This window comes from Salarias fasciatus, chromosome 5, assembly GCF_902148845.1.
Source record: "Salarias fasciatus chromosome 5, fSalaFa1.1, whole genome shotgun sequence".
NCBI classification, from domain to species: Eukaryota; Metazoa; Chordata; class Actinopteri; order Blenniiformes; family Blenniidae; genus Salarias; species Salarias fasciatus.
This window is the reverse complement of record NC_043749.1, coordinates 31,815,596-31,839,222: the sequence shown is the minus strand read 5'-3', so window position 1 is coordinate 31,839,222 and position 23,627 is coordinate 31,815,596. Positions and strand designations below refer to the sequence as shown.

Here is a 23,627-nt window from a genome sequence, read left to right as displayed (position 1 = left end):
GTTTTGGTTTGCTCCGCCCCCATCTGGCTCTTTCGTTTAGTGATCAGGCTCCTGGTTCACACGGCGACCCGTTCAATTGAAAACACAAAACAGCGCGGAACTTTTTGAAAATGCCGCGGCTCCGTCGCCGTGGAAACGGGGAAAGAGGAGACTGTACCGCCCCGTGGTTTCCGTGTGAACGAGCTTCATTCTTGCAACGTCGCCGTTTGACCACGAAGCCTCCCTGAAACCAAAACGACGCCTTTTCACTGGAAACTAAACTTTCTGACCACTTGGTTGAACTAACTGGGAAATTTGTAACTGTGCGAAGAAAAAAACAAAACAAAAAAAAAAAATAATAATAATCCAACGTCTCAGAAGCGCAGTCTGCCTGCCAGAGGCAAGAAATGACTAAATACTGAGAACAAATACCGCTGAACTGTGGAGGAAGTTTCACATTCCACAAATGGGCTAACTTCACTTTTGACATCCTCTCAGTGAAGAGGAAAAGAAAAACATAAAACAAGCAAACAAAAAAAAGTGTTTTACATCTTTTAGAATTGATGTTTGAGAGCAGGGGTGTCAAGCATATGGCCCGTGGGCCGAAACTGGGTCCAATTCAGCCTGCACGATGTTATCACAAACTGCAGGGGGGGGTTCATGTTTCTGCACTAAATCAAAGGGAAAACATTCAGGATTGTTCTGCTGCCATTTTAATGGTTCGACAAGAAAAGAGGAGAAGATTATCCTTTATTTGTTCCATATTGGAGAAAGTTGCATCGTTCCAGCAGCAGGTTTATATTAAACAGAAGAGCAGAGAAAGAAGGACTGCAAACAGTGAATGTTAAGTATATAAAGCAGCAATAACAGTTAAAATATAGACTCAGAAGAAAGAATGTGACATTTTGTATTTATTCTTACAGTTGAGATTGACAAAATAACACTAATGACTTAATAACATTTTTTCCTGAGAAAAAAAAACAAAACGTATGTACATTATTTTTTGTGCTTCGCACCCATTTAAAACCGTCTTTACAAGTTAACTTGTTCGAGGCAGCTTTCTCTGAATAACACGTTTTAGCAGTAGAGCTACTCAGAAGGAGACTTTATGACAAAAAGATTGAATCTTCAAACTGTAGCAGCACAAAAAGATTATTTCCTTCATGAAAAGTGTCAGCAAACAGAAAAATCCCCTTTCTGTGTCTGTGTGTGTGTGTGTGTGTGTGTGTGTGTGTAAGCCAGCTGATCCTCACTGCCCGTTCGACTCCCACACTACGCTCCTATGAAGTGTGTGGAGTCGAACGGGGCGTCGGGTCGGCCGGCAGCGCTAATCAGGGGCTAGCCGCGCTAGCAGAGGCTATCCGCTAATCCGCCGGAGCCGGAGAGAGACGTAACGAGACAGACTTCAGGTTTATAGAGGAACCGAATTAAGACTGAAGGACGCAGACATGGTTTCAGGACCAGGAGGCCGCGGCGCTTAACCCCGGGGTCGAGCAGATATGCAAATGAGATGCTGACCAGGCTAGCACGGCGTCGTTTCCATGAAATCAGCCAGTTATAGCAGAAAGAAGCAGGAAGAGACGCTGCGCGGGTGAGGCGAAGAGAACCGAGATTCTTTTACCTGAGAGATCAGGGATCAGTCCAGACTCCGTTCACACCGCAGCGTTTCACAGCGCCGTTTTAAAGACAGCGTCCGTTTCCATGGGAACGGTGTAGTTAGCATGTTTTTAAAAAGTTCCCCGGCTCAGTGGGGCTCTGTCATCTCATTAATCCAGAGTGTTTTACGTGGTTTTTTCTAAACCCATAAATGCTTCTGGGACAGCGGTTTTGTCGGGAGGCGAACACGCCGCCGTCCACCTCGTCGCTAAAACGCCGCAGCGCGTCTTCCAGATGGACGCCGCTCCTCCAGAGGCCCCGGGACGGCGCCGGTAACGCGATGTTAGAGTGAATAACGGCGGACAGGCTGAAGTCTTAATGGGAATTCGATGTTCCTCCAGCCAGGTGCCCCCCCCCCCCCCCCCCCAAAACCCCCCCAGGGCTCCACAACACACTCTTTTCCTAAAAAGGTTGAGAGGAGACGCCATGAATTATGGATGTTTCAGGCCCGTCTGAGCTGAGAAACAAAAGATGACAAGGTGAAGGAATAACTCGTCCATCCTTCTTCATGGGTTTATCCAACGATCTGTTATCCTTAACCCCCCCCCCCCCTCATTACTGCGTTAATGTTAAACAGTCTGGGGGGGTTGATTCTTTAGGGCTCTCGTCAAACCAGGAGTCGTTTGAGCTGTGAAGCTCCAGAAAACATGTTGACAGCAACACATGTTTTCATTACAAAGACAAGCAACAGCACCAACGAGTGGAGCTCGTGAGAACTGCACAGAGCCAGAAGTCATGTTTTCACCTGAAACGTCGTCGTGTGAACAGAACGTCTCACATCGCCCTCTGAGCTGACATTCAGGACGATTCCATCTTTTTCAGTGTCTGCACGTGTGTGTGTGTGTGTGTGTGTGTGTGTGTGTGTGTGTGTGTGTGTGTGTGTAAGGAATTGTTGTTCACCTTAGAAAAGAAGATTGAGGAAATGTTATAATGTCAGGCCGAAGCTTGTCAGGCTGTTTTTCGGGGTGGTGGGGTGGCGTTGGAGCTGGAGGGGGGTCAGGCGGGGGTGGGGGTCCTGGTGGAGTTGTGTTGGGGGTGATGTTTCTGCAGGCTGCAGGCGGAGGGTTTTTTCTGGACAGTTTGTCGATCCTTTCCACTCCGGTGGTCGCGGCGTCGGGCCGTGTCTGGATCTGACCTCTCCCAGAAGGTCACGGAGCATTTCGTGCGCTGGAACATTCCTGTGTCGAGCCTCAAAGCTCGGCTTTCCTCCCTCCACGTTTCCTGTCGTCTTTGTTTACTGTTCATAATGTGGGAAGACTAAATACTTTTCTGGGGCCGATTCTTCAAATCGGGTCCGCCCGTCGGGACGGTTCTGACTGACTGTCTTCAACTCGTGACCTCAATAACGGAGGAACCGGCCTCAGCTTCCTGTGCAGTGGATGTTGCTCCATGACAGTGGAGGTTGTGTAGCCCGGCACCGGGGATGGTCCTGGGGGTCCTGGGGGTCCTGGGGGTCCTGGAGGTCCTGGAGGTCCTGGTCTTCCTGGTCCTGGTTGTGTTGATGGGCCTCTGTAGCCACGTGTACATGGGCCCGTGTAATGGGATTGTCGGGCGGAGCGGATTGTTGATGTGTCACATAAACACTGAGTGGATCCGCTTCACTCGGAGCCGATTGTTCGAGGTCGTCTACGCCGATCGATAATCCGCTCCGTGTCTCATGTATACAGTGTTTGACAGCCGAGCGGAATAAACGGGGGATTATTTGTTCCCTCGTATGTAGTGACGCGATGACGCGCGCAGTAAACGGGAAGCAGGGAAGTCAGAAACCAGCAGAAGAACATGACGGTGGTTCAGAAGCACTTTTTAAATAAAAGTCCTGAGAGAACAAACCCTGGAGAGGAGAGATGACTGCAAATCGAGCAGCAGCAAGTTGTTCAAAGAGCTCCGCAGCAGACCATGAGCGATCGGTGTTATGGATTAACTGGTTCCCTTGTTAATGAGTGACGGGCTTCTGTGCAAACACATGCTGGAAACAGCAGATGTTAAAATAAGACTCACTGAAGACCCTAAACTTATACATTTACTGTAACTGTAGAAAACCGACGATCACAAGAACCACTACAAGTTTCAGTCGGTGTTTCAACATCTGTTGGTCACGAGTTAACACGGACACCAGTTAATTCGAAACACCGGAAGGCGGAGCAGAGCCCTGAGACACTGAGACGTGCCGCTCGGCAGGACGGCGCTCCGGCCAGGGGATCGCTCGCTCCGTGAGCAGCGCCTCATGGACATGTTGGGACATTATTTGGGCAGAAGTCCAGCAGATAAAACTCTCTGCTCGGGATAACATTTTGACCTTTTATAGAATTTATAAGAGCCTCGAATAATATTCAGAAGTTGTGAAATCAGGCTTCAGACATACGAGACTTCATAAACATTCAGTCACCGTGGTAACTGTCAGTATACAGTTATGACGGGAAAAATGCAACTTTTAGAAAGTGTATGTTTATAGTGTGTTGTTCTCTGAAGCGTGTGTGTGTGAGTGTGTGTGTGTGTGGTTCCACTACAAAAACGCATAACAGCACCCACTAGTGGAGCAACATTAGAACTAAACGCTAAATGAAAACGTTGCTTTTTCACCTGAACAGTCGGCGTAAATGATGACAGTAGAACGGTCAACCGGACGCCGCGGTGCCGGAACACACCGGTTCTAACGCCACACACTGTCAGAAGTGAGGATTCAGTTCCAGTTAGCTTCATCCGGACTGAATAAAGGCCTCAGTATACTCCCCCGTCGCCGCCACGGCGTTCCTACGCCGGCAACCCTACGCCGCTACTGAACATATCTTGCTCCTGCGTCAAGGGAACGCCCTCCTCTGCCAAGCCGCTCGCAGTCACAACAACAATGCGGCTTCCGTAGCTCCGGCTTTACCTAGACATAGATTTATAGACATAGATTTCTAGACGTACGTATCTAGACACGCGTGCATTTACCGAACATATATCTGCATATATGACATATCTGGCGACACCGGGCTGTGGTGGAGGAGAGGCTGAGCGGACCGTGATGAAATATTGGTGAAACTAATGAGCTTTTGGACGATTAAAGCCGTTTGAGGAGCGGCTATACACATAGCCCCGTCTGCTAACAGTGCTAACACTGCTAACCGTGTAGGGATGTGCGCCGCTCAATTTTGGATCTCAATTTCTCCCGAAGCACTGTTCGGACCAGAAAAGCATTCCGGGTGAGTTCTACTTCATTCTATAAACAACGCGAAAGCGGACCAATCACAGCCCTCGACGTTCACGTCACCACGCGTCGAAACGACGCGAAGTCACAATTTTCGGGAGGCGCACGTCAAGCCCCGACGTAGCCCGTCGTAGGGCTACGACGTCTACGTCGTAGGAACGACGTAGCGGCGACGGGGGAGTATACTGAGGCCTTAAGAACAGAACAGCTGAGTTTAGTGACGAGGGCTGGGAGCTGAGTGAGGAGCAGTGGTTGTGCGTCGGTGGTTTTCTGGGTAAGTATACGAAGCTTTGTGTTTCTATTGGGGATCAATATGAAGCGTCACCTCATCTGAACCCGGGTCCATCAAACCTGAAGCCATCTCTCAATCATAATTAAATCAGCTCGTAATTAAGATGTTTATGTGAAGCAGAAACCGCGGCTCGACCTGAAACACTTTTCAATTAAGCCAAAACATATTTGAACAAAGACACCAAACTCATTTTTTTGTGGAAATGGTAAAGCTTGTTTATTCCACCCTTCTCTCTCCTCAGTGATTCTGAATGTAATGACAAACATTTCTGATTTGTTTTCTTGACCTAAACATCCTGCCGGCTCCAATTAAACGAAGTTTGTTTTTTTTTTCATCTCATTGTTGAGAGAAAAACAAAGATCTTCCACCTGACTGCTGTAAATGTAACTTTTTCTTTATAAAACGCTGCATTGATACGAACTGAAGACGGCGGCTTAGTAAGCGCTGTTTTAAATAGTCAGGATGGAGTCAGGAGGTTTCCCATCATGCAGTTTGACATTTCACTGCTTTATCAGCGACGCAGATTCAGAGACGACGTGAAATGGATTCCAGCGGGGCTTCATGTCCTCTGAGCTGGATTCAAACCACGCTTCCTGTAAATCATGTTTTCTCTGTTGCCTTCACACACTCACACTCACACACACACACACACACACACACACAAACACAGCTGACTGGAGTCTTACGTCCTTTTATGTCTCTCTCTATCTTCCTGTTTCCTGTCCCTGGCTCCACCCCTTCCTGTCCCGTACCTGCCTTGCCCTTGCTCCGATAGAGAGATTCACACGTGGAGAACTCTGAGCGTGGGGTATTGTATGTTTACTTCTAGACATGACTGCATCCACTTCCTTCCTCTCACCCCAGCCTCTCTGGATCTCAACTCACTTTACCAAACGCATCTTACGAGCTCCGCCCGGAAAACGGATGTGACTTTCTGGATGAGGAGTCAAAGCCGACGGAAGCGTTCTGAAAAATCCCCCTTTCGGGGCCAAAAATCGGACCAAAGCTCCGTTTTATCTCAGCAGAAGCCGGACGGGCGGCGCTGTCGTCAGCACCGCCGGCAGACGTTTGGAGAGCCGCACATCTGTGAAATCTGACCCTGTAATGCCGAGTCTCTGTGGCACAGGTGTGATTTCCTCCTGGCTGAGCTCCGCCGGAGCTGCGACCGCCGCCGTTCAGCAGCCAGATCTGTGTCGCTCGGCAGTTGGAGTTTAGCTTGTTTTCTTCCGCTCCTGTGAGACCGGAGCCGTTTTGGAAGCCCTTGCTCATTTTAGCGTCGTTACTGCTCGTTCCTTGATGGCTGGAAATTCGTCTCAGGGAACATTTAAAGCCACGTTTCACCATAAGAGCAAGGTTTAAATTGGACTTTTAAAGCGGCCGCATCTGTTGTTTACTTGTGAGAAACAGTCCTGGGTGTAAGATGCTTTTGGTAAACATCCCCCTGTATATTTGGTCATTATTTTTGCACATTTACATCATTACTGCACGCCATCTGTGCTCGCCATTTATCTTCAACTTTGAGAACAAATCTCATCACTTGTGAGGATTTCCTCTGCATCAGAATGTGCCTCTCGTGTTTGTCTGTGTTGTGAGCGATGCTTGGATTGTCCCGATTCTTCCCCGTACCTTTCATGCATTGTCAATAATTTTTTGTTTTTCTTGGGGAAAAAACAGAAACGAAAAATCCTCCAGCTGTAGTCAGTTTCCCAGTTTTGAATGGGAATGCAGGCAGAGGAAAGACGGCGCGTCACACTATGGGCGGCGTCCGATTACGTCTCACTGCAGAGCGAACTGATTATGCAGGAATTAACAGCAGCGGGATTCAAGCCAGCTTCCATTTTAGAAAAAGGTTAAACAATTAGTAGATCTTTGTAGGTTCGCAATGTTGCGTTTGGCTTCGGCAGATGAAACATAGGTGGGTGAGTAAAGGGGGATGGGACGATACGCTAATGTCTAGCGGAATGAAATTCAGCTCCGCCCACGCTGCTCTGCGCTGAGAGACGATGGTGGTCGCTGCCGCTTCCTCTAATGAAACCCCTGCACGGCCTCAGCGCAGACTCTCTGCTGAGATCTGTGGAATATCTGCCGGTGCTGTGAGTGAAGGGCGGTGCAGTGGAGCGGTCTCACGCTCGCCACAGGGGGCGTGGCCTCGCATGGCTGCTGCTCCCGAGGTGACGTGAATCTGAAGGTGAGCTGCGGAGAAGAAACACTGCAGAGTTAAGATGTTCCAGCATTCCAGGCAGGATTTGTGGCTTTGAACTTCTCCTGCGTGTTAAAGATCGTTGAGGCCGTGGAAGATCGGTTCCACGCCACTTCTTTGGAAATAACATTTTCCCCCCCACACACACTCACACGCACACTCACACACACTTTGTAAAACAAAACAAAATCACTGCTCAGCAAAGCTTCGTCTGAAAGCTTTGTCCCTTTTCTTCAAAGTTTCAATCCAAACCTGTAAAGACAGTTATCTTTTTTTTTTTAATAAAGGAAGCGGGGCCGTTTACACGACTTTTTCAGACAAAACGCATCATTTTTCCCTTTTTTGGTTCAGAAAAATTTCCGAGGAAACAGCAGAACTGCTGAAAATGATGTTTGGATGCCAGGCCACTAGTGGGTGCTGTTTGTGTAAACAACAATGGAGAACACAGAGAACAATACACTGTAAACATCAACAATGTAGAACTCAGTCATTCATATAGGCAGAACACCGTTTTGGACCAAGTCCAGGAGAATCTGGACTGGAACCAGGACCAGTAGAGTCCTGACACTCTGGAGAACATTGTTCTTGTTGTCCGTCTATTGACTGTGTGCAGAACGACTCTGGACTGCGGCCATTGTCCACATGACCAGTAGCAATGTCTTTGTCGGAGCGTTTTCGAAAACTTCCATCTCTTAAGCGACTTTCCAAAAAGTTGAAAAATTGTGTTCAATTTCTCCAAACACCGTCGTCATGTCAACCGACCAACAAAAAGCCAATGGAGGCTTGTCGTCTTCACTGCAGTGGCTGCTCGTGGAAACGTGGCGCCGCTCTGCTTTCAGCTCGTTTTGTCGTCAATGATCCTCCTCGATGAAGGAAGCTTCAGTGTGTCGTTCATGGAGAGATAACGGGAATAAGAATTCACCGAGATGAATTCACCCTCAGTCTACTTGATCCAGTCTAAAAACTCAACTGATGGGCCTCCATGCTGAGATGGGGAAAGGACAGGAATGCTTTCTGACCAGCAACCCCCCCACCCCCACCACAGTCACCCCCCCCCCCCCCCCCCCCACCCCCCCCCCCCCCCACCACAGTCACCCCCAACCCCACCACAGTCACCCCCAACCCCCTACAACCCCCCCACCCCTGCCCCGGGGGATCCGGGTCCCTGACAGGAATAAAGAGGCGATTAGTCCCTGATGTCGGCCCGGGGAACGGGCTGGAGCCGCTGCAAATGGCAGGCTGCTCACCGAGCCAAGTGGTCTGGAGTGTGCGCGTGCACGTGAGCGTGCACACTCAGGCGTGCACTCCTGTAGCGAAACCCTGCCGTCTCTCTAGTGAGGGAAAATAACGAACACATTTATGCACATCAGAAGTCCTGAGTGCTTCCTTCCAAAAACTTGCATTCGCTCATCGACAAATTGGTGTTAACACTGAGACACACACACACACACACACACACACACACACACACACACGGAGCAGAGCTGGGCTTGACCCCGCTCTGCAGATGCCAGTAATGGGCTCTGCAGCTCTCTGAGATAAATGCTTGATGCTCCACTTACCGCTCTGTTAAAACGGGCGACGCTTCGCCGTTTGTACCAGATGTACAAACTGAAGCGAGGATCGGAATCGGGGCCGGAGCAGGCGAACAGGTCTGCTTTCAGTTTTTAACCGGAGCTCATTTCAGGACTGCCCGTCTTTGAGGCAGATTCTCCTGTCAGGAGAATTCCTGCTCTGCTGTGCTGAAGAAAACTGAATGGCTCTCCAGTAAATTTAACGACTCTGATTTGAAGTCGGGGAACTTTTACGCCTCCTACGGGAGCGGAGTGGAAAAGCTCGTCTCTCAGTCCGTGTGTTTACACGGGACTTTTCATTCCTCTGTAAATCTGTAAAGCCTAACTCAGCTCTATAGTCATGATGGAAATACCTAATGACTTGATTCAGAATTAAGTTTAAATCCGAATAAACCAGTTGGTTTATTCTCCTCTGGAAGAAGAACTATTTTCTAAGTAGGCGACTTCAGTCGTTCTGCTCCGTCATGATGACGCAATATTCCAAGATGGCGGCCCGCAGTTAACGGCAGTTTTAGAAGAGTTGGATAAAATGAAGCGAACGGATCGACGGACATTTTTAAAGCTGCAGCGTTAAATTTAATCTAGAAAGATAGACGAGAAAAACTCTGTTTACTTCCTGGAGACGTCAGTACGTCGCGGCCGCCCCGTCCAATCAGAACGCTGCACAGACCCCGGCGTGAGAGAGGAGTTAATCCTATGTTTTTCCTATGAAAACTGATCATGAATATAATTCTGAACCAGAATTTGGCACTCAGAGAGCGCAGACCTCCGCCACAGCTCAAATCAGTCACCAACAACAATAAGAACTCCAGATATACTAAAAAACATATTTATTTCTCCCCAACACAAAGAATGTCTGGGAGAAAGCTGTTGTTGCATGTTCATATCTCAATGTCTCCTCACAGTGATCGGAGCGGTGCGGCACGGTGCCTGCATGCTGCGTCAGGAGCCGTGACTGGGGTGCTGGAAGGGCCCCCCCCCCACCTTTAATTCTGCCCAAACCCCCCCCCCCCCCCCCAACCTTGGGCCCGGGACAACAGAGCCGTTTGCTCGGGCCTGCCCAACTATGTCAAAGACTGCCCGATCCACACAGTGATCCAGATCATCACCACAATTTAACGGATTCTAAGTTAGCCCAAGACCCACCTTTCCACAAAGTTTCATTGCAATCCGTCCATTACTTTTTCCGTAATGTTGCTAACAGACCAACAAACCGACGCGATGACATAACCACCTTGGTGGAGGTAATTACTTAATTCAGAATGAACCAATTCTGAACCAGAAACACCATGGAACTACACTCAACCCGAATTTTGCAGCTTCAAATTGTTGAAGTGTCCTTGAGCAAGGCGTTAAAGCCCGGATAGCTCCGCTTGGATAGACCAAGACCCCGTTCACATGGCAACGTTTCAGGCGAAAACGCAATTGAAATCCTTCTCTTTCTGCTCTTCACACCAGTTTAGAAGAGGGGGCTGGTTTTTGCTAGCATGCAGGCTGCTAGCTAGTGCGCAGGTTGCTAGCATGCAGGCTGCTAGCGCAGTGCCGAGGCTGCAGTACTGACGTCAACAGACGGACTCGTGTTGGAGTCCACATTAGTCTGTATACATGCAGCCTGTGGGGCTTGGGGTGACTGATTGCTCAGCGTGTGAGAGAAGGAATGAGCAGAGGCGAGATATTTTTCATCTCACCCAGCCTGCGGGACGGGAAAGGGCTTTTCTGTTTCCTATTATGGCACACTGTCCATACATACATCTATATATATTTATATGGGTGTGATAAACTACAGCCATCACGGCATTGTTGAAAAATATGTTAGAGATGCAGGTGTGTGTGTGTGTGTGTGTGTGTGTGTGTGTGTGTGTGTGTGTGTGTGTGTGTGTGTGTGTGTGTGTGTGTGTGTTTCCCAGCTGATAGCGTTCATATGATAAACTGCAGCCATCATATCAGTGTGAAAATGGGATATGTTAGCAGCAGAAACCATTCATACAAAGCCAAGATAAACTCCAGCCGTCATATCACAGCCACTGTGTGTGTGTGTGTGTGTGTGTGTGTGTGTGTGTGTGTGTGGTGTGGGGCGTGACAAACAGCCCGCGGGTTACCGTTAGACTGCGTCACCTGACGGCGGCGCCGGCACCAAATCACATTATTTAGGCTGTAAGGAAAACATCCAGGGAGACGGGAGGCGGGATGGATCCGGCAGCTACAGTCTGAAACCCTGCAGGGCGTCAGGAACGCTGGGCGCGAATGAATAAACGGTCCGTCCAACTTGTAGCTTTCTGCCTTTTTATGCTGATTTAAGACCTAAATCTTCTGTTTACTTCAAGCAACTATTTATTACTCAGCCGGGTTCGCGGGGCGGAGACTGCGCTGCAGGAAGTTCAGGTGTGTTTACTACAACCTTCATGATATTCTCAATGAAGGAATTTACATTTATCCCTCATGAACGCTGGGGAAAGGAGGGAAGAATTTACTCTGTTCCTGGAAGATTTACATTAGAAGTTAGATGTTCAGTTGCTCGTTGATTCGATCCTGAAGTGCAGAAACATTAAAGGTAGGGTCGGTCCGAAGCAAACGGCCAGGGTTTGGTTTTTAGCTGCAGATCTGTGAGCTCTGCCTCGACACGCTGCCTCGCCAGGAGTCAGGCTTCATGCCGTTTATTAAGTACGACGTACCAACAAGTAGCTGAAGGTTACTCCTCCAGCTCGTCCTGAGTGGTGGTGCTGCTCCGTCACGTGCACGCGCGCACACACACACACACACACTGTCTTTACCTCCGCACGATGACAAATCCATCAATACCTCTCCCTGTCTCTCACACACCTGCTGGAGGGATGCTCCTCCACCGGATTAATATTTATGAGAGTTTTTAACAGCGTCGGCTTTTACAGCCGCGCTTTATTAATACCATCAGGGCGACGTCAGTGGAGATTCAGAGGGTTCAGGATCGAGAAGGGCTGGGACGGTGAAAACAGCAGACCGGACGGACGAGTGGATGGACGGATGGATGGATTGACGGATGGATGGATGGATGGATGGATGGACGGATGGATGGATGAAACAGTACAGTAATAGTAGAGCAGAAATATCGATCTGTCTCAACCCTGCTGGAATATTCCATTGTATTGGCAACTCAGTCCAATATAGTGTGTGTGTGTGTGTGTGTGTGTGTGTGTGTGTGTGTGTGTGTGTGTGTGTGTGTGTGTGTGTGTGTGTGTGTCCTTGGATATTATGAGATCTCCATCTCTGGCCTCTCACCAGATGAAGGGCTCATGCCAGGGGGAAAAGTTGCCAACAAACCATTAGAGAGATACCGCAGGGACACACACACACACACACACACACACACACACACACACACACACACACACACACACACACACACACAGTCGACTGGTCAAGTGGAATTTAATGGTGCTGTGGCGTTCAGAGTGGAGGGAGTAAACATTTGATCTGTGTTCGTCCGACTCAGTTTTCATGTTTTTGGTTCAGTCGATGGTCTTTTCTCACGACGGTGACCTGAACTGTGACCTCTGACCTCTGCGACAGCATCGTCCTCTCATGTCACGAATCCCTCCACACTCTCTGCCCCCTCCTCCATCGCTCATCCCCCCGGTCTGTCTTCTCTGGCTCTCGTCTGGAGGTGATGGAGGCGTCAGTCGTGCCTTTCACTGCAGGGAATTTCTTTTTTTACACTATAGAGAAAAATCAGGCCTTTGAAATTTGTCTGGATCCGTAGTGAGACGACAACACAGACCGCCAGGTATTGATGAGCTCCTCACAGATCCGAGCAGTCCTCCGACCCATCATGCATTTTGCATCCAGACCTTGAATTAAGTCCAAATCTATCCCTGCGTCTTCATCACATACTGGTTTTGTGCTGAATATATAACATCTGTTTCCATTCAGTGTCCTCAAGTTTTATGCTGATGGAAACGAAATGAGTTAATAATGGATTGTGTGTGTAACGAGTCCAACATTCCGTGGATTAAAAAAAAAAAATCCTAGATATTTAAAAAAGTGGTATCATCAGCCGTGATTCTCAGAACCAAACCTTCTGATTGACGACCTGATGTCTGTGTTTTCATCTCTTAAAAGTTAATGAAGAGTCGAAGCTCGTATGAAAGAGAGCAATTTTTTGGGTGAGTGCAGTAATCGTTTCACGAGCCGCGGAGCTCCTTATTACTTCTAATTTATTTGATGGACTGCTGACCACTTCGCAGCTGATTCATAGAGAGGTTTTCTGGCTCAGTGTTGTCAGACGACTTCGACATCTAAAGCGCCTCCAAAAATCTATTGTAGACATAAATGTACTGACTCAATTAGCAAGGAATAAAGAATTTAAATGAAATTAAGTGAGAAATAAACACTGATCAAAAAAACACCGTTATGTGACCGTGGTTAAACTGTGCTGGGAGGGGTTGTTTGAGTTAATCTGTGTGGGTTTGAAATGCCAGCCAGTCAGCAGTAACGCTTCATTGGAACCATGAACTAATCCAATGTGTTTGTCCTTCTTCTGGGTTTTGCTCTGTTCTCATCATCGGGCTCACCTCACCATGCTTCAGAAGACATGCTTATTCCTACTCTTATTACCTGTAAGTAGAGACTTCCCATCAGGACTTGCTCCTTTCTCAGCCCGCTCTCTGTACCTTTGATTCATGTTTACCTCTTCCTGTCTTGTATCTATGCATCTTCTCTTTTGTTTTTTTCCACCTGTGTCATATTTTTGCTGAGTCTGGTGATGCTGAGACCCTCCGACGTCCCACAGCCAAAGCAGAATCCACGTCTCTCCTGTTTTTTGTTTGTTTTACAAGCCGCCTGCTGGCGACTTTAACTGCATGATAAAGAGATGTCGGTGAGCGTTCGCCAGGCGCCGCGCAACTTTACAGCAGGCAAACACCGCCAGAACAACCTGCAGTGATAATATAGCCACTGGCAGGTGGCCACTAAATCACAGCTCGGAGATAATCAAACGTGATATTTACAGCAGCTCGCAGAGGAAAAGTGAAGCTATAGCTCACAGCTCACTTTCTTTTTTTATTCTTCCAGAAAGACTTTTCCTAAACGAAGAAGTACTGAAGCTCTGTGTGATGGCTTCGTTTCAAAAACAGATTTTCTCAATGACTAACCTCCATTAACGTCTCCACTATCAGCAGTTCTGAACAAAGTTCCTGTCATCACACGTTCATATAATCCAGTGGTGGCATCGAGCAGCTGAGTGTCCTCCGCCGCTCAGAGATCAGAGCAGGACTGGACGCTTTCAAGAGACAGTCCTCCGTCAGGAAAGCAGCCGGCGGCCGTCGTAAAAGACGCTGTTGCTTAAATTGCCGTTTATTGCCTCCATATAATCGTAAAAGAGGAGAATAACAACACCAGGGGAGGTTGTTAGGTTCGTCTCAGTGGATTTAAAAACTTAAATTCTCCTGAATTTGGTCAATCTGACGCTGAGCTCGGCGTGTTTTGGCGTCTGTCTCAGAGCTCTCTAACGCAGCGAGTGTGTGACAGTTTTAAAAGAGTGTCCAGGTGTGTCCAGGCCGTCCAAAACATTCACCATTCCTTTTCTACAAGTGCAGCTCGATCCTATCATGAGACACTTATTGAAGAGACTGGGTTAGTCACGCCCTGCCGCGTCCATCACGTCCATCACGTCCATCACGGTGATGGACAAGCGTCACATGTCCTTCCCTGGGTGTGTTAAAACACTCCTCTGCCGGGGTGAGCGCAGGCTTCGCAGTGGCAGCTCCCTGTCGGAGGAACAGACTTCCAGCCGGCCTTCATCTGCATTGTTTGCACGATCCGTCTCTTAAAGCGTCTTAGCCTAAAAGGTCAATGCAATTCGCCGGTATCTCCCCCACCGAGTGGCCATTTCCTGCTTATTAACCAGTTCTAATGAGGAGCTGTTACGGCTGAATGTTCACACACACACACACACACACACACACACACACACCTCAGAATCACCTGCTCTCTTGTCGCCCAGAGCTCACCTACAAATCCCTGCAGAGAATGTCTGAAAATCCTGCTTCTCAAGTCGTCTTCAAAGCTTCTGAAAACTTCCTCCAAATCAGCTGCAGAGTCTAAACTGAGCGGAACAGTCATCACACACACCAAACACACACCAAACCCTGGAAGCAAACCCCCCCCCCCCCCCCCGGGCTGTCTACCCCCCCACCAGAAATTACTTCTCCACGCCGGCTAACCGACATCGGCGGAGCGCCATCTCCCAGCTCCCGCCGGTCCCCCGCCCTCCGGGGAACGTTTAATTTGTTTCGGCCGAGGAGGGAGCGAGCAGGCGGCGCCGTCGTCGTCTCCACAATGTGCCTGTTTGTAGATACTCACGCAAATCCCCCAGAAACCCCGGCAGTCGGCGCCACAGCGGCCTGCGAGCAACACGAGCGTTCAGCTTCTCTTCAACCCGCCGCTCAGAGTAGAGACACTTCAGCAGCAACACCCAGAAACTCCGATACGGTTCTCCTCACAGAACCTGAACCGTCTGAACACGGGTGTCGAACGTGAGGCTCGAGGGTCAACGCTGGTCCCCATGAGACTGTCAGTGGACCCTTATTGAAAATACACTAACTAGGTGGTTCCTCAAATGCTGCAGTCAGTAATAACGATTTATGTGGGGGAGTCCATGAACCCGGGGCCGTATTCCAGTGGCTCCGTTCATGATCTCGATCCGGTAAACTGCCGAGAAAAATCTCAAAAATTTCAAAGAAATCGGTGATTTTTTTTTTTTTTTTTTTTTTTTTGGCAAATTTCGTCAGAGCAGCAGCACAGCACTGAGGCTGGAGCTGAGATCCCAGTGATGCTAAAGCTAGCTAGCTAGCTAGCTATCGTGTTGCGATCAAACTAGCCTCAAAGCCGTCAGAGAGTTTGGAAAAAAACACCCAGAATGCAACAGCTGGAGAAGTTTCACAGACGTCTCACTGGATTCTGCTGGATGACTCACACATGCTCTGCACCACCTGCAGCTCCAGGCCACCCTGTCACGTTTCCATTTGAGGGTTCTATGAAGCTGCGACACCCGTCGCCGGGAAACAGACGCATCCACCTTCACGTGTGTGTTTCTGTAGACGTGATGAAAACAGGCTTTGCAGTTGATAAATACCCACGTATACCAGCACATATATGGATCCTTCAGAGGTCAGCGGCTCCATCGGATCTGTTTTTCCTGACTCAGCAGAACCGTGATGAGGACAGTCTGGAGAGACACGTCCACATGTGAGAGCTAATGAGGAGAGCAGGGAGCTGCCGGTGTTCGTACCAACCGGCGTGTCGGAGACGCGCACGGCGACACACTGCGCTCTCAGCGCAGCCCAGCGATGTTTATCATCAGACGAGGGAGGATTTGAATCCGTGCCAGACTTTACAGACCTGCTGTGTGTCTGCGTCTATCTGCCTCCAAATCCTGTGACACACTGATGAAAGTGTGTGTTCAGCCTTGCCTGCAGCCTCCTCCGGAGCGGTGACGGACGGCCGTCTGGCCGCGGCGCCGCCCGGGGACGTCTCAGGGATATTTCAGCTATCTGGCTGCCGACCGGACGGCCGAGGCCATCCTCGCCCGAAACGCCGGAGTTCTGTCATTCCCCCGACAGGCGAAACAAACGCCGCTTCCCCCGGTCTGATTGGACGCCTCGGGGTCGTCCTGCAGGAAAAGCAATTCCCTCCGCAGGTGACGCTTTGTAGAAAAAGCGGCGGCGGCATTAACAAGGATTCCGCCAGACGTTTGTGTTGCTGCAGGTACAAACATGTTGTGATAAGACAGTTTTAAAGAAGCACATCCACACTCACTGTCAAGCACTGGGGGTTCAACCTGCGGCTCTGGAGCCACACGTGGCCCTTTCGTTCCTCTGCAGTGGCTCCATGAGGCTTTCAGAACATGAAATGTGGATAAACTTTTTACTTATTTTCATTATAGCTCCGCGGTGCTGCTCAGAGTGATTCATCACTCTTCAGTTGAAAGGGATTCTAAGAGAAGGTGAAAAAATTGAGAAAATGAGCTAAAACCTCAACAAATGGAGGTAAAAAATGGTAGAACAGTTAAAAAAACCTAAAAGGTCTAACATTTCTTTGAGAAGAAAATGAATTACGTTTGGTAAAAGCATGTCAAAAGAGGTAAAATGGTTTTAAAAGCTGAAATGTTGAAATTGTCAACAAAAAAAGCTTAAAAAGAGGAAAAAAACTGTTAAAATCAGATACAAAAACAGGTTCAATGCAATAAAATGTTCACTGTTCTGAACTACAGTTAAAACTCCATTAATACATTGAAAGATATAGTTTTTGTTTGTGCATCAGATCTATATGTGAAACCTAATAATCTGCATTCGCCTCATTTCAAAGTTGAAATGTGTTTTGCGGCTCCAGACCAACTCCACAAAAATGGCTCTTTTGGTCATGAAGGTTGCAGAACCCTGATCAGGAAAGATCCAGAGAGCCGAAACAAGCAGAGTTTATAGAACCCGACTGCTGTTTTCTTCTTTTGATTCCTGTGTGATCATTAAAAAGTTGAATTCTGATACGAGGCATAAACGATCAGTCAGGAAATCGGTGCCTCTGATTTTCCCTGAAGTCATGAAATCAGTCTGTTTCACGTTCAGTAGGAATTTTTTCAGATTAAGATGTTAAAAAGCAGAAACACTCGACTGACTTGAACAGAAAAAAAAAAAAAAACACTCTTTTGGAAATCCAGTGAAAACCTGCTAAAAGCAGATTCTGGATTAACATGAATCTGTCCCACTAACACACAGGAGCCTCGCTGACGTCACACACTTTGAAAAGACGCACTTACAGAAATGTTTTGATAAATTTAGGAGCTTCGATTCGACTCCTGCCAAAGAGATCATCTGATCCTGCTCATCAAATAGAAACACATTCTAACTGGTCTCAGATCGATGTGCATCACGCTCCTTTTTATTTTACTTGTTTTCATTTGTGCAAAACAAGAGAGAGAAGATGAAACTGCAGTGAGCAGCAGAGGAACGAATCCCGGCCGGCTGGGGTGAAATCCTCCATCAACAAGTGATGGGAATAGAAATAAAGAAAAGGACGAAGGGGCAGCAGGCCGGACCGAGCTGAAGCAGAGATAATCCACAGAGGCAGAGCTGAGAGACGAGCCGTCGGCAGAACGCTGGACTGACGTGGAGCAACTATCAGAACCATCAAGAGACGGCGGGTCGAGGTCCATTTGCTCCGCCCTGAGTAATTTCGCGTTAAGCATCAACTCAGACTCTAAAAATCTGCAGAGCTTTCATAATCCGGAGTAATGAGCTTGTTTTTCATTAATGCGATGAGCGGCTAATATGAGCCACAGTTACATCGCTCCGTCTTCTTCTTCTATGATTACTTCCTGGCTGGAGGCGCCGACGCGTCGCTTCGTTTCGTTTGGCGTCCCTCCTCGGCCTGCGCTCCCACCCCTCCAGAGTAAAAGACGGGAGCGACGCGTCTGCGACTCGTCTCTCATCAGACGGCCGGCAGTTACCGTCGCCGGGGGCAACAGAACCTGGCTGCTTAATGAACTGCCGCCGTGACGCTCATTAAATGTGGCGCCCGGCGCCACTTTTACAATATGCCGGGAATTTGTCAGTGAAGCGACTGAGGGTGGAGCGGGTGGAGGAACGGCCTTTCCTGGCTCCACGGTTTGGAACACACTCCCCTGTTCTTTCTCTCCGCCTCTCTCTTCTGTTTATTCTCTTCTTCCCTTGGTTTTCCATCTTTCTCTCATCGCTCTCCATCCTCGGCTTCTGATCTTCAGGTGATTTTTTTTTGTTGTTTTCTGTTTTCCGTCTCGTTGCTGAGTTGCTGAGGTGTTCGAGGGCTGGAGCGGCTCGTCAGCTAATCCCAGACGCTTTGATCTCACTTCTCTGCATATCCTCCTCGGTCTCACACACTTCCTGTGAGAAACGACGTCGGCTCTGCGTCTGACCTCCAGCTTATTGCTGTCTGACCCTCGACGGGCTCGGCAAATGGAATGCTGCACACACACACACACACACACGCAGTGGAAAACGCTCATCACGTGGCTTTCAGCATGTCAGTCATAAAATCTCTCCGAAACAAATCAAATGGCGTTTTCCGCTGAAACATCGTGTAAACAGGCCCTGATACGGCAAACTGAAACTACCGTCGGTCCGGCTTTGTCAAACTTAAAGCTCGTGTTCCGAGTTTTGAAAGAATGAGAGTTCTTTTTAATCCAACGTCATGAGGTTCCGCCCTCCCTCTGCTTTCATGAGCGACCAAGCCACGCCCCTTTAATTGTGCACGCTATTATCCGTCGGGTGAAAATGAGAGCCTCTAGTCCTGCAGCATCCTCCATGTTTAGCTGTTTACGGTGGATGTTCAGCAGACAGTGGATATATCCGAGGTGAGCGCGGCGGCTGCTGCAGAGCTAACTCTCCTCTGCTGGGCGAGCGGCCGTGCTCTCTGGCTGCTCCACACGTTGATTGACAGCATGACAAGGCGGAAGCTCAAAATCTATTGGCTGAAGCTGACCGGCGCTTTTTGTGATAACATGGGGGTCTATGAGACGAAGGCGGAGCTCATAAGTACATTTTTATATTGCTTTATGCTAATATTATATTGTAGTATCGAACCAGACGAACACATTTAGGCTCTGTTAAAAAATGATACATACATTGGAAACGAACGGAAACTCCGGACACCAGCTTTAACACTAATTACGATTAATTCTAAACTGAAACAAGTTCTTTGAAAACTCCACTTCAGAAACTGCTGCTCCAGACAATTATACAACTTCTCTATAAGAAGCCTGTTTTTATTCAGAACTCTCCAACAACTTCATTAGGTTCCTCTGGAAGTTATTTTTCTCACTTAAGTACGAACGGCTGAGACGAACTTGATTAGTCACCGTGAATAAAGAAATTCACTTTATGAAGATAAAAATGAGAAAAAACGAACCCGGCCTCGAACAAACCGCCCTGAGATCCGATTTTTCAGACACGTAAACAGCCGCTGACTAACTCTCCCACTCGCTGCTGGCTCTGGACACACACACACTCACACACACACACACACACACTCACACACACACACACACACACACACACACACACACACACACACACGGGGTTCAGGAGTGAGCGGGGCTCCGAGGGACCTCGGGGAGATCCGGCTCGTGGTCACGGGCGCACGCCGCTCGTCACACTGGATGCTGGATGCTGGAGGCGGAGCGCAGCGTGTCGGCGGCGGAGAGCGAGGGACGGACTCCGTGACTCACGTGGACCGGAGTCCAGACCAGCTGCGTTCACGACCGGCCGCTCTTTTCAGACGTGAGGGACAGTTTTCAGAGCTCCGGTTGTCGGTAGATGCAGGATTCTCTCACGACAGTCAAGAGATTTGAAACTGTAAATGTCAACTCCGTGATTAATTACATCCCTCCAAGTGAAAAAACAAATTCTCTCCAATATTTAGACTTTCGTCCACATGAGGACCCATAATCCTAACCTGATTAAGATGTCATTTAATCCTGTTGATTCCCTCTCGGCCTCCGTCTGGATGAAGACGGCCGGCCTGCAGCTCCGTTCACTGGTTTTAATTTGAATTAACTCAGATTTTATTAATATTTGCACTCGTCAGAATAATTGAATTAATGCAACTGAGGTTTCCTTAAAGGGGAGGAAACAGTGGAGGAAAAACAAAGCGAGCTAAAGGCTCACTTTCTATTTGAGTTGAGTCATTATGGACTAAATCGGTTTTAAGCGCTGCTCAGTCGGAGAAATCAAGTTGGTAGTCCTGGTACATCGAACAAAATAAGTATGGAAACTTTTATTTGTAATGACTTACAGTACCTGAATTAAATCTGATGCTTTGGTGATGGAACCAAAAGAGTTTAGAAATAATGTGAAGCTGTGACGTGATGAGTCTGGTCGGTTTGTTCTCCGTGCGGCGGCGGTTTGTCGAGTTGTTTCTCGTTAATAACTTCGCTCTGACCAGACTGGTTTCACACATTTTGGGTGTTTTCTAGCGATAATGTGGATGGATGGAGTTATTTATTTATTGTTTCCTCAGAAGAGGCTGATGAGTTTTCACGGCGCCGGGCTTTAACCTGGTGAGCTGCGGCTGAAACTTCCAGAATCATGAAGAAACCACTTCGAGAAATGCGTGACTTGAAGCCTTTTTGTTCCTGCAGATGGAGCCGAAGCTTTCAGGGCGCCGTGTTCCACAGCGTCGCACCAGACGGTCTGCTCCTCTCTCTGGAGATCAGAATATATTTCTGTTTTCCAGGTTTCCAGACTCAGGTTCGATTTGAAAAAGGAAAGCGCTTGATAAAGAAAGAAAATTCACGTAATTCCCTTCATCTGCAGGGTCTCGTGAACACGATGGCCTTTCAGTCGAGCCAAGAAGTTCCAGAGTCTCTGCTTTGATTTCTGTTGTTAGCGACTTAAAAGCTTCTCTTTTATTGAAGAAGAAGAAAAAACACATTAAAAAAATGTTTCATTAAGCGCAGTTCTTAATTTTAAAGTAATGCTAATTAACTTGTGTAACATTCTGAACTGCTTTCAGCAGCAGTAGTGTCGGCGTCGCCCCGTGTCGCCGCTCTGCTTCTTCTTCAGTAATTAAACTCCTGTGCTGATTGGAAATGTGACGCTCAGACAGCAGAGAGCTCGGCTCCCACTCGCTTATGAAAAACACTCGTCAATACGTTGCTTTCTCTGATGCCTTTATTCGAGTCTCTCGGCCAAACCGACACCATTCAGCGCTGATTACATCCCGATCGTAACATCAGGCCTTTTCTGTTGTCAGATCGGGCTTCAGGCTGCAATCAAACTAAAATCAAATCCATCCGATGGTTCAGCGCTGCTCGTCTCGTAGCAGGAACTCGGTCTGGAACTGCCGGAGCTGGCCGATTAATGGACGAATGAAGACATTCTGAGTGGACGTCGCAAAATCCCAGCTGTTTCGCTGCCGAAGCAAAGAGTTTGAACAACAGTGTAATCAGATTCTGCCCTTTCCTCGTTTATTCTAAAGCTTTGCTTTTCCATCCAAACAATAAAAGCTGGGATCGCTGCCTGCAGGCACCCGGCGGCAGCCAGAGCAATCCAAGATGGCCGACACCGGGAAGGGGAGCAGAGCTTGGTCACTTTAGTGTTTGCTCTGCTTTAGAAAACCAATGGTGGGGCCGTATGCTGACGACCAAAACATGAAAGGAAAGAGACACAAAGACGCTGCTCTGCTTTTTTAAAGTAGTAACTAGTAACTGTAATCGATTATTCATCTCCAGTGACTGGAACTGCAGCGTTAGCGATCACAGCATGGAGCCGCCAGCAATGGAACAAAGCCAGTGGGAGCGGCTGCAGCGTGGTCAGTCATCGCTCTGGCAGAGGGTTGCTGGTTCAATCCCCCCCACCCCCCCAACCCCGTCATTTATTTATCCTCAATAAATAAATATGATCCATGTCCCATCCACTGTAGCCATTGTTCATGAGCAAACCTCACAAAACCTGCAAAAAACACTTCAAGTTCCAAGACTTGCAGTTACGTTTGTTTGATGACATTATTGGGAGGATTTTCAATGTGATTTCAATCATGTAAAAGATGTTTGGCATATTATTACTTTATTACCTTAATTTCACTGAAAAAGACCAGAATAATCACATAATTATCAGATATGACACGGTTCGCCGTTCTTACACAGTTCATGACATTTCCCCATTCGGATCCATGCAGCAGAAGCCCGCGGAGCTTCAACGACTCTCAGAAGTTGTTTTTGCTTTTGTCCAGGCTGTTGGACCCTCATGGTGTCCAAAGCCTCCAGCGCTGGAAGTGATTTGGATCCCCGTCTCGTCTGCGGCGGTTTATGTAGAGCAGAAATGGACACGGACTGGATTCTGTTGAAGAGACTCGATGTCTCACTGATACTTAAACCCACTAACCATCACTGGCCGTGGCTTCAGGCTTGTAGGACGTCTCTGGATTCGGAGGTTTAGCTTTCAGGAGAAGAAGACACCAGAAGCCTGGCTTCTGTGTGGACGGAGTCAGATCGTCATGGCCGGCTGTCACTTTGGCCACCTGGCCTCTCAGCGGACCCGAGGAGGGTGAAACAGATGGGCGTGGTGGCATGAGAGCAGGGAGAGGACGGGGGACGGACTGTCCTCCAGGGAGTCTCACCTGGCCAAGGTGTTTCACCACTGCTGAAGACCCTCCTGGTTCTCCAGGCGGCGGACATCAGCCTCTGGAAACCCCCGTTGACCGGTTCAAGAATCGGCTCTGAATTTCCATTTCAGAAAAGTTTCACTTTTACATGACAACATTTTAAAAACTGTCATTTTCATGATGGGCCACTAGTTGGTGCTGTGAACACAGAGAACAACACACTCTAAACATTAACAATGGAGAACTCAGACGTTCTTATGGACAGAACACCGAGTTAGGGTGTTGTTGCTGTGACTCAGCTCTAAAACTACCAAGTCCAGGAGAATCTGGACTGGGAGTCATGACGCTCTGGAGGAAAACACTTTTTCACTGAAATGCTGGAACTTCTGGAGAGTCTTCCAACAGGCGAATCGTGTGTTTGAGTTGAAATGTAATGGATGCGAACGCAGCTCATGTAGGACGGCTGTGAACGGCGCTTCAAGTTTGGACTGACACCGATGTTTTTTTTTCCTTTTTCTACCGTTATATTCCATCAAGCAGATGTTTCATGAATAAAACTGTGAAGTACAGGACAGGAGTGGCTTTAAAAGATCGATGTAAATATGAACGCATTTCCATAATTATTCA

The 23,627-nt window shown here is 48.2% G+C and overlaps 1 protein-coding gene across 9 annotated transcripts in view; it reads left to right on the top strand.

Moving 5' to 3' along the window:
- The window catches only part of ptprt (protein tyrosine phosphatase receptor type T), a 279,550-nt gene that overhangs the window by 188,647 nt on the left and 67,276 nt on the right, over positions 1-23,627 (top strand). For 4 of the 9 annotated variants that reach the window (XM_030091481.1, XM_030091480.1, XM_030091482.1 and 1 more), the window contains one exon: positions 13,454-13,483. In XM_030091481.1, coding sequence (XP_029947341.1) covers positions 13,454-13,483 — 30 coding nt within the window. Of the gene's footprint in view, positions 1-5,892; positions 5,926-13,453; positions 13,484-23,627 lie in introns of all 9 variants that reach the window. The other 5 variants (XM_030091479.1, XM_030091478.1, XM_030091477.1 and 2 more) reach the window with 2 other exon arrangements.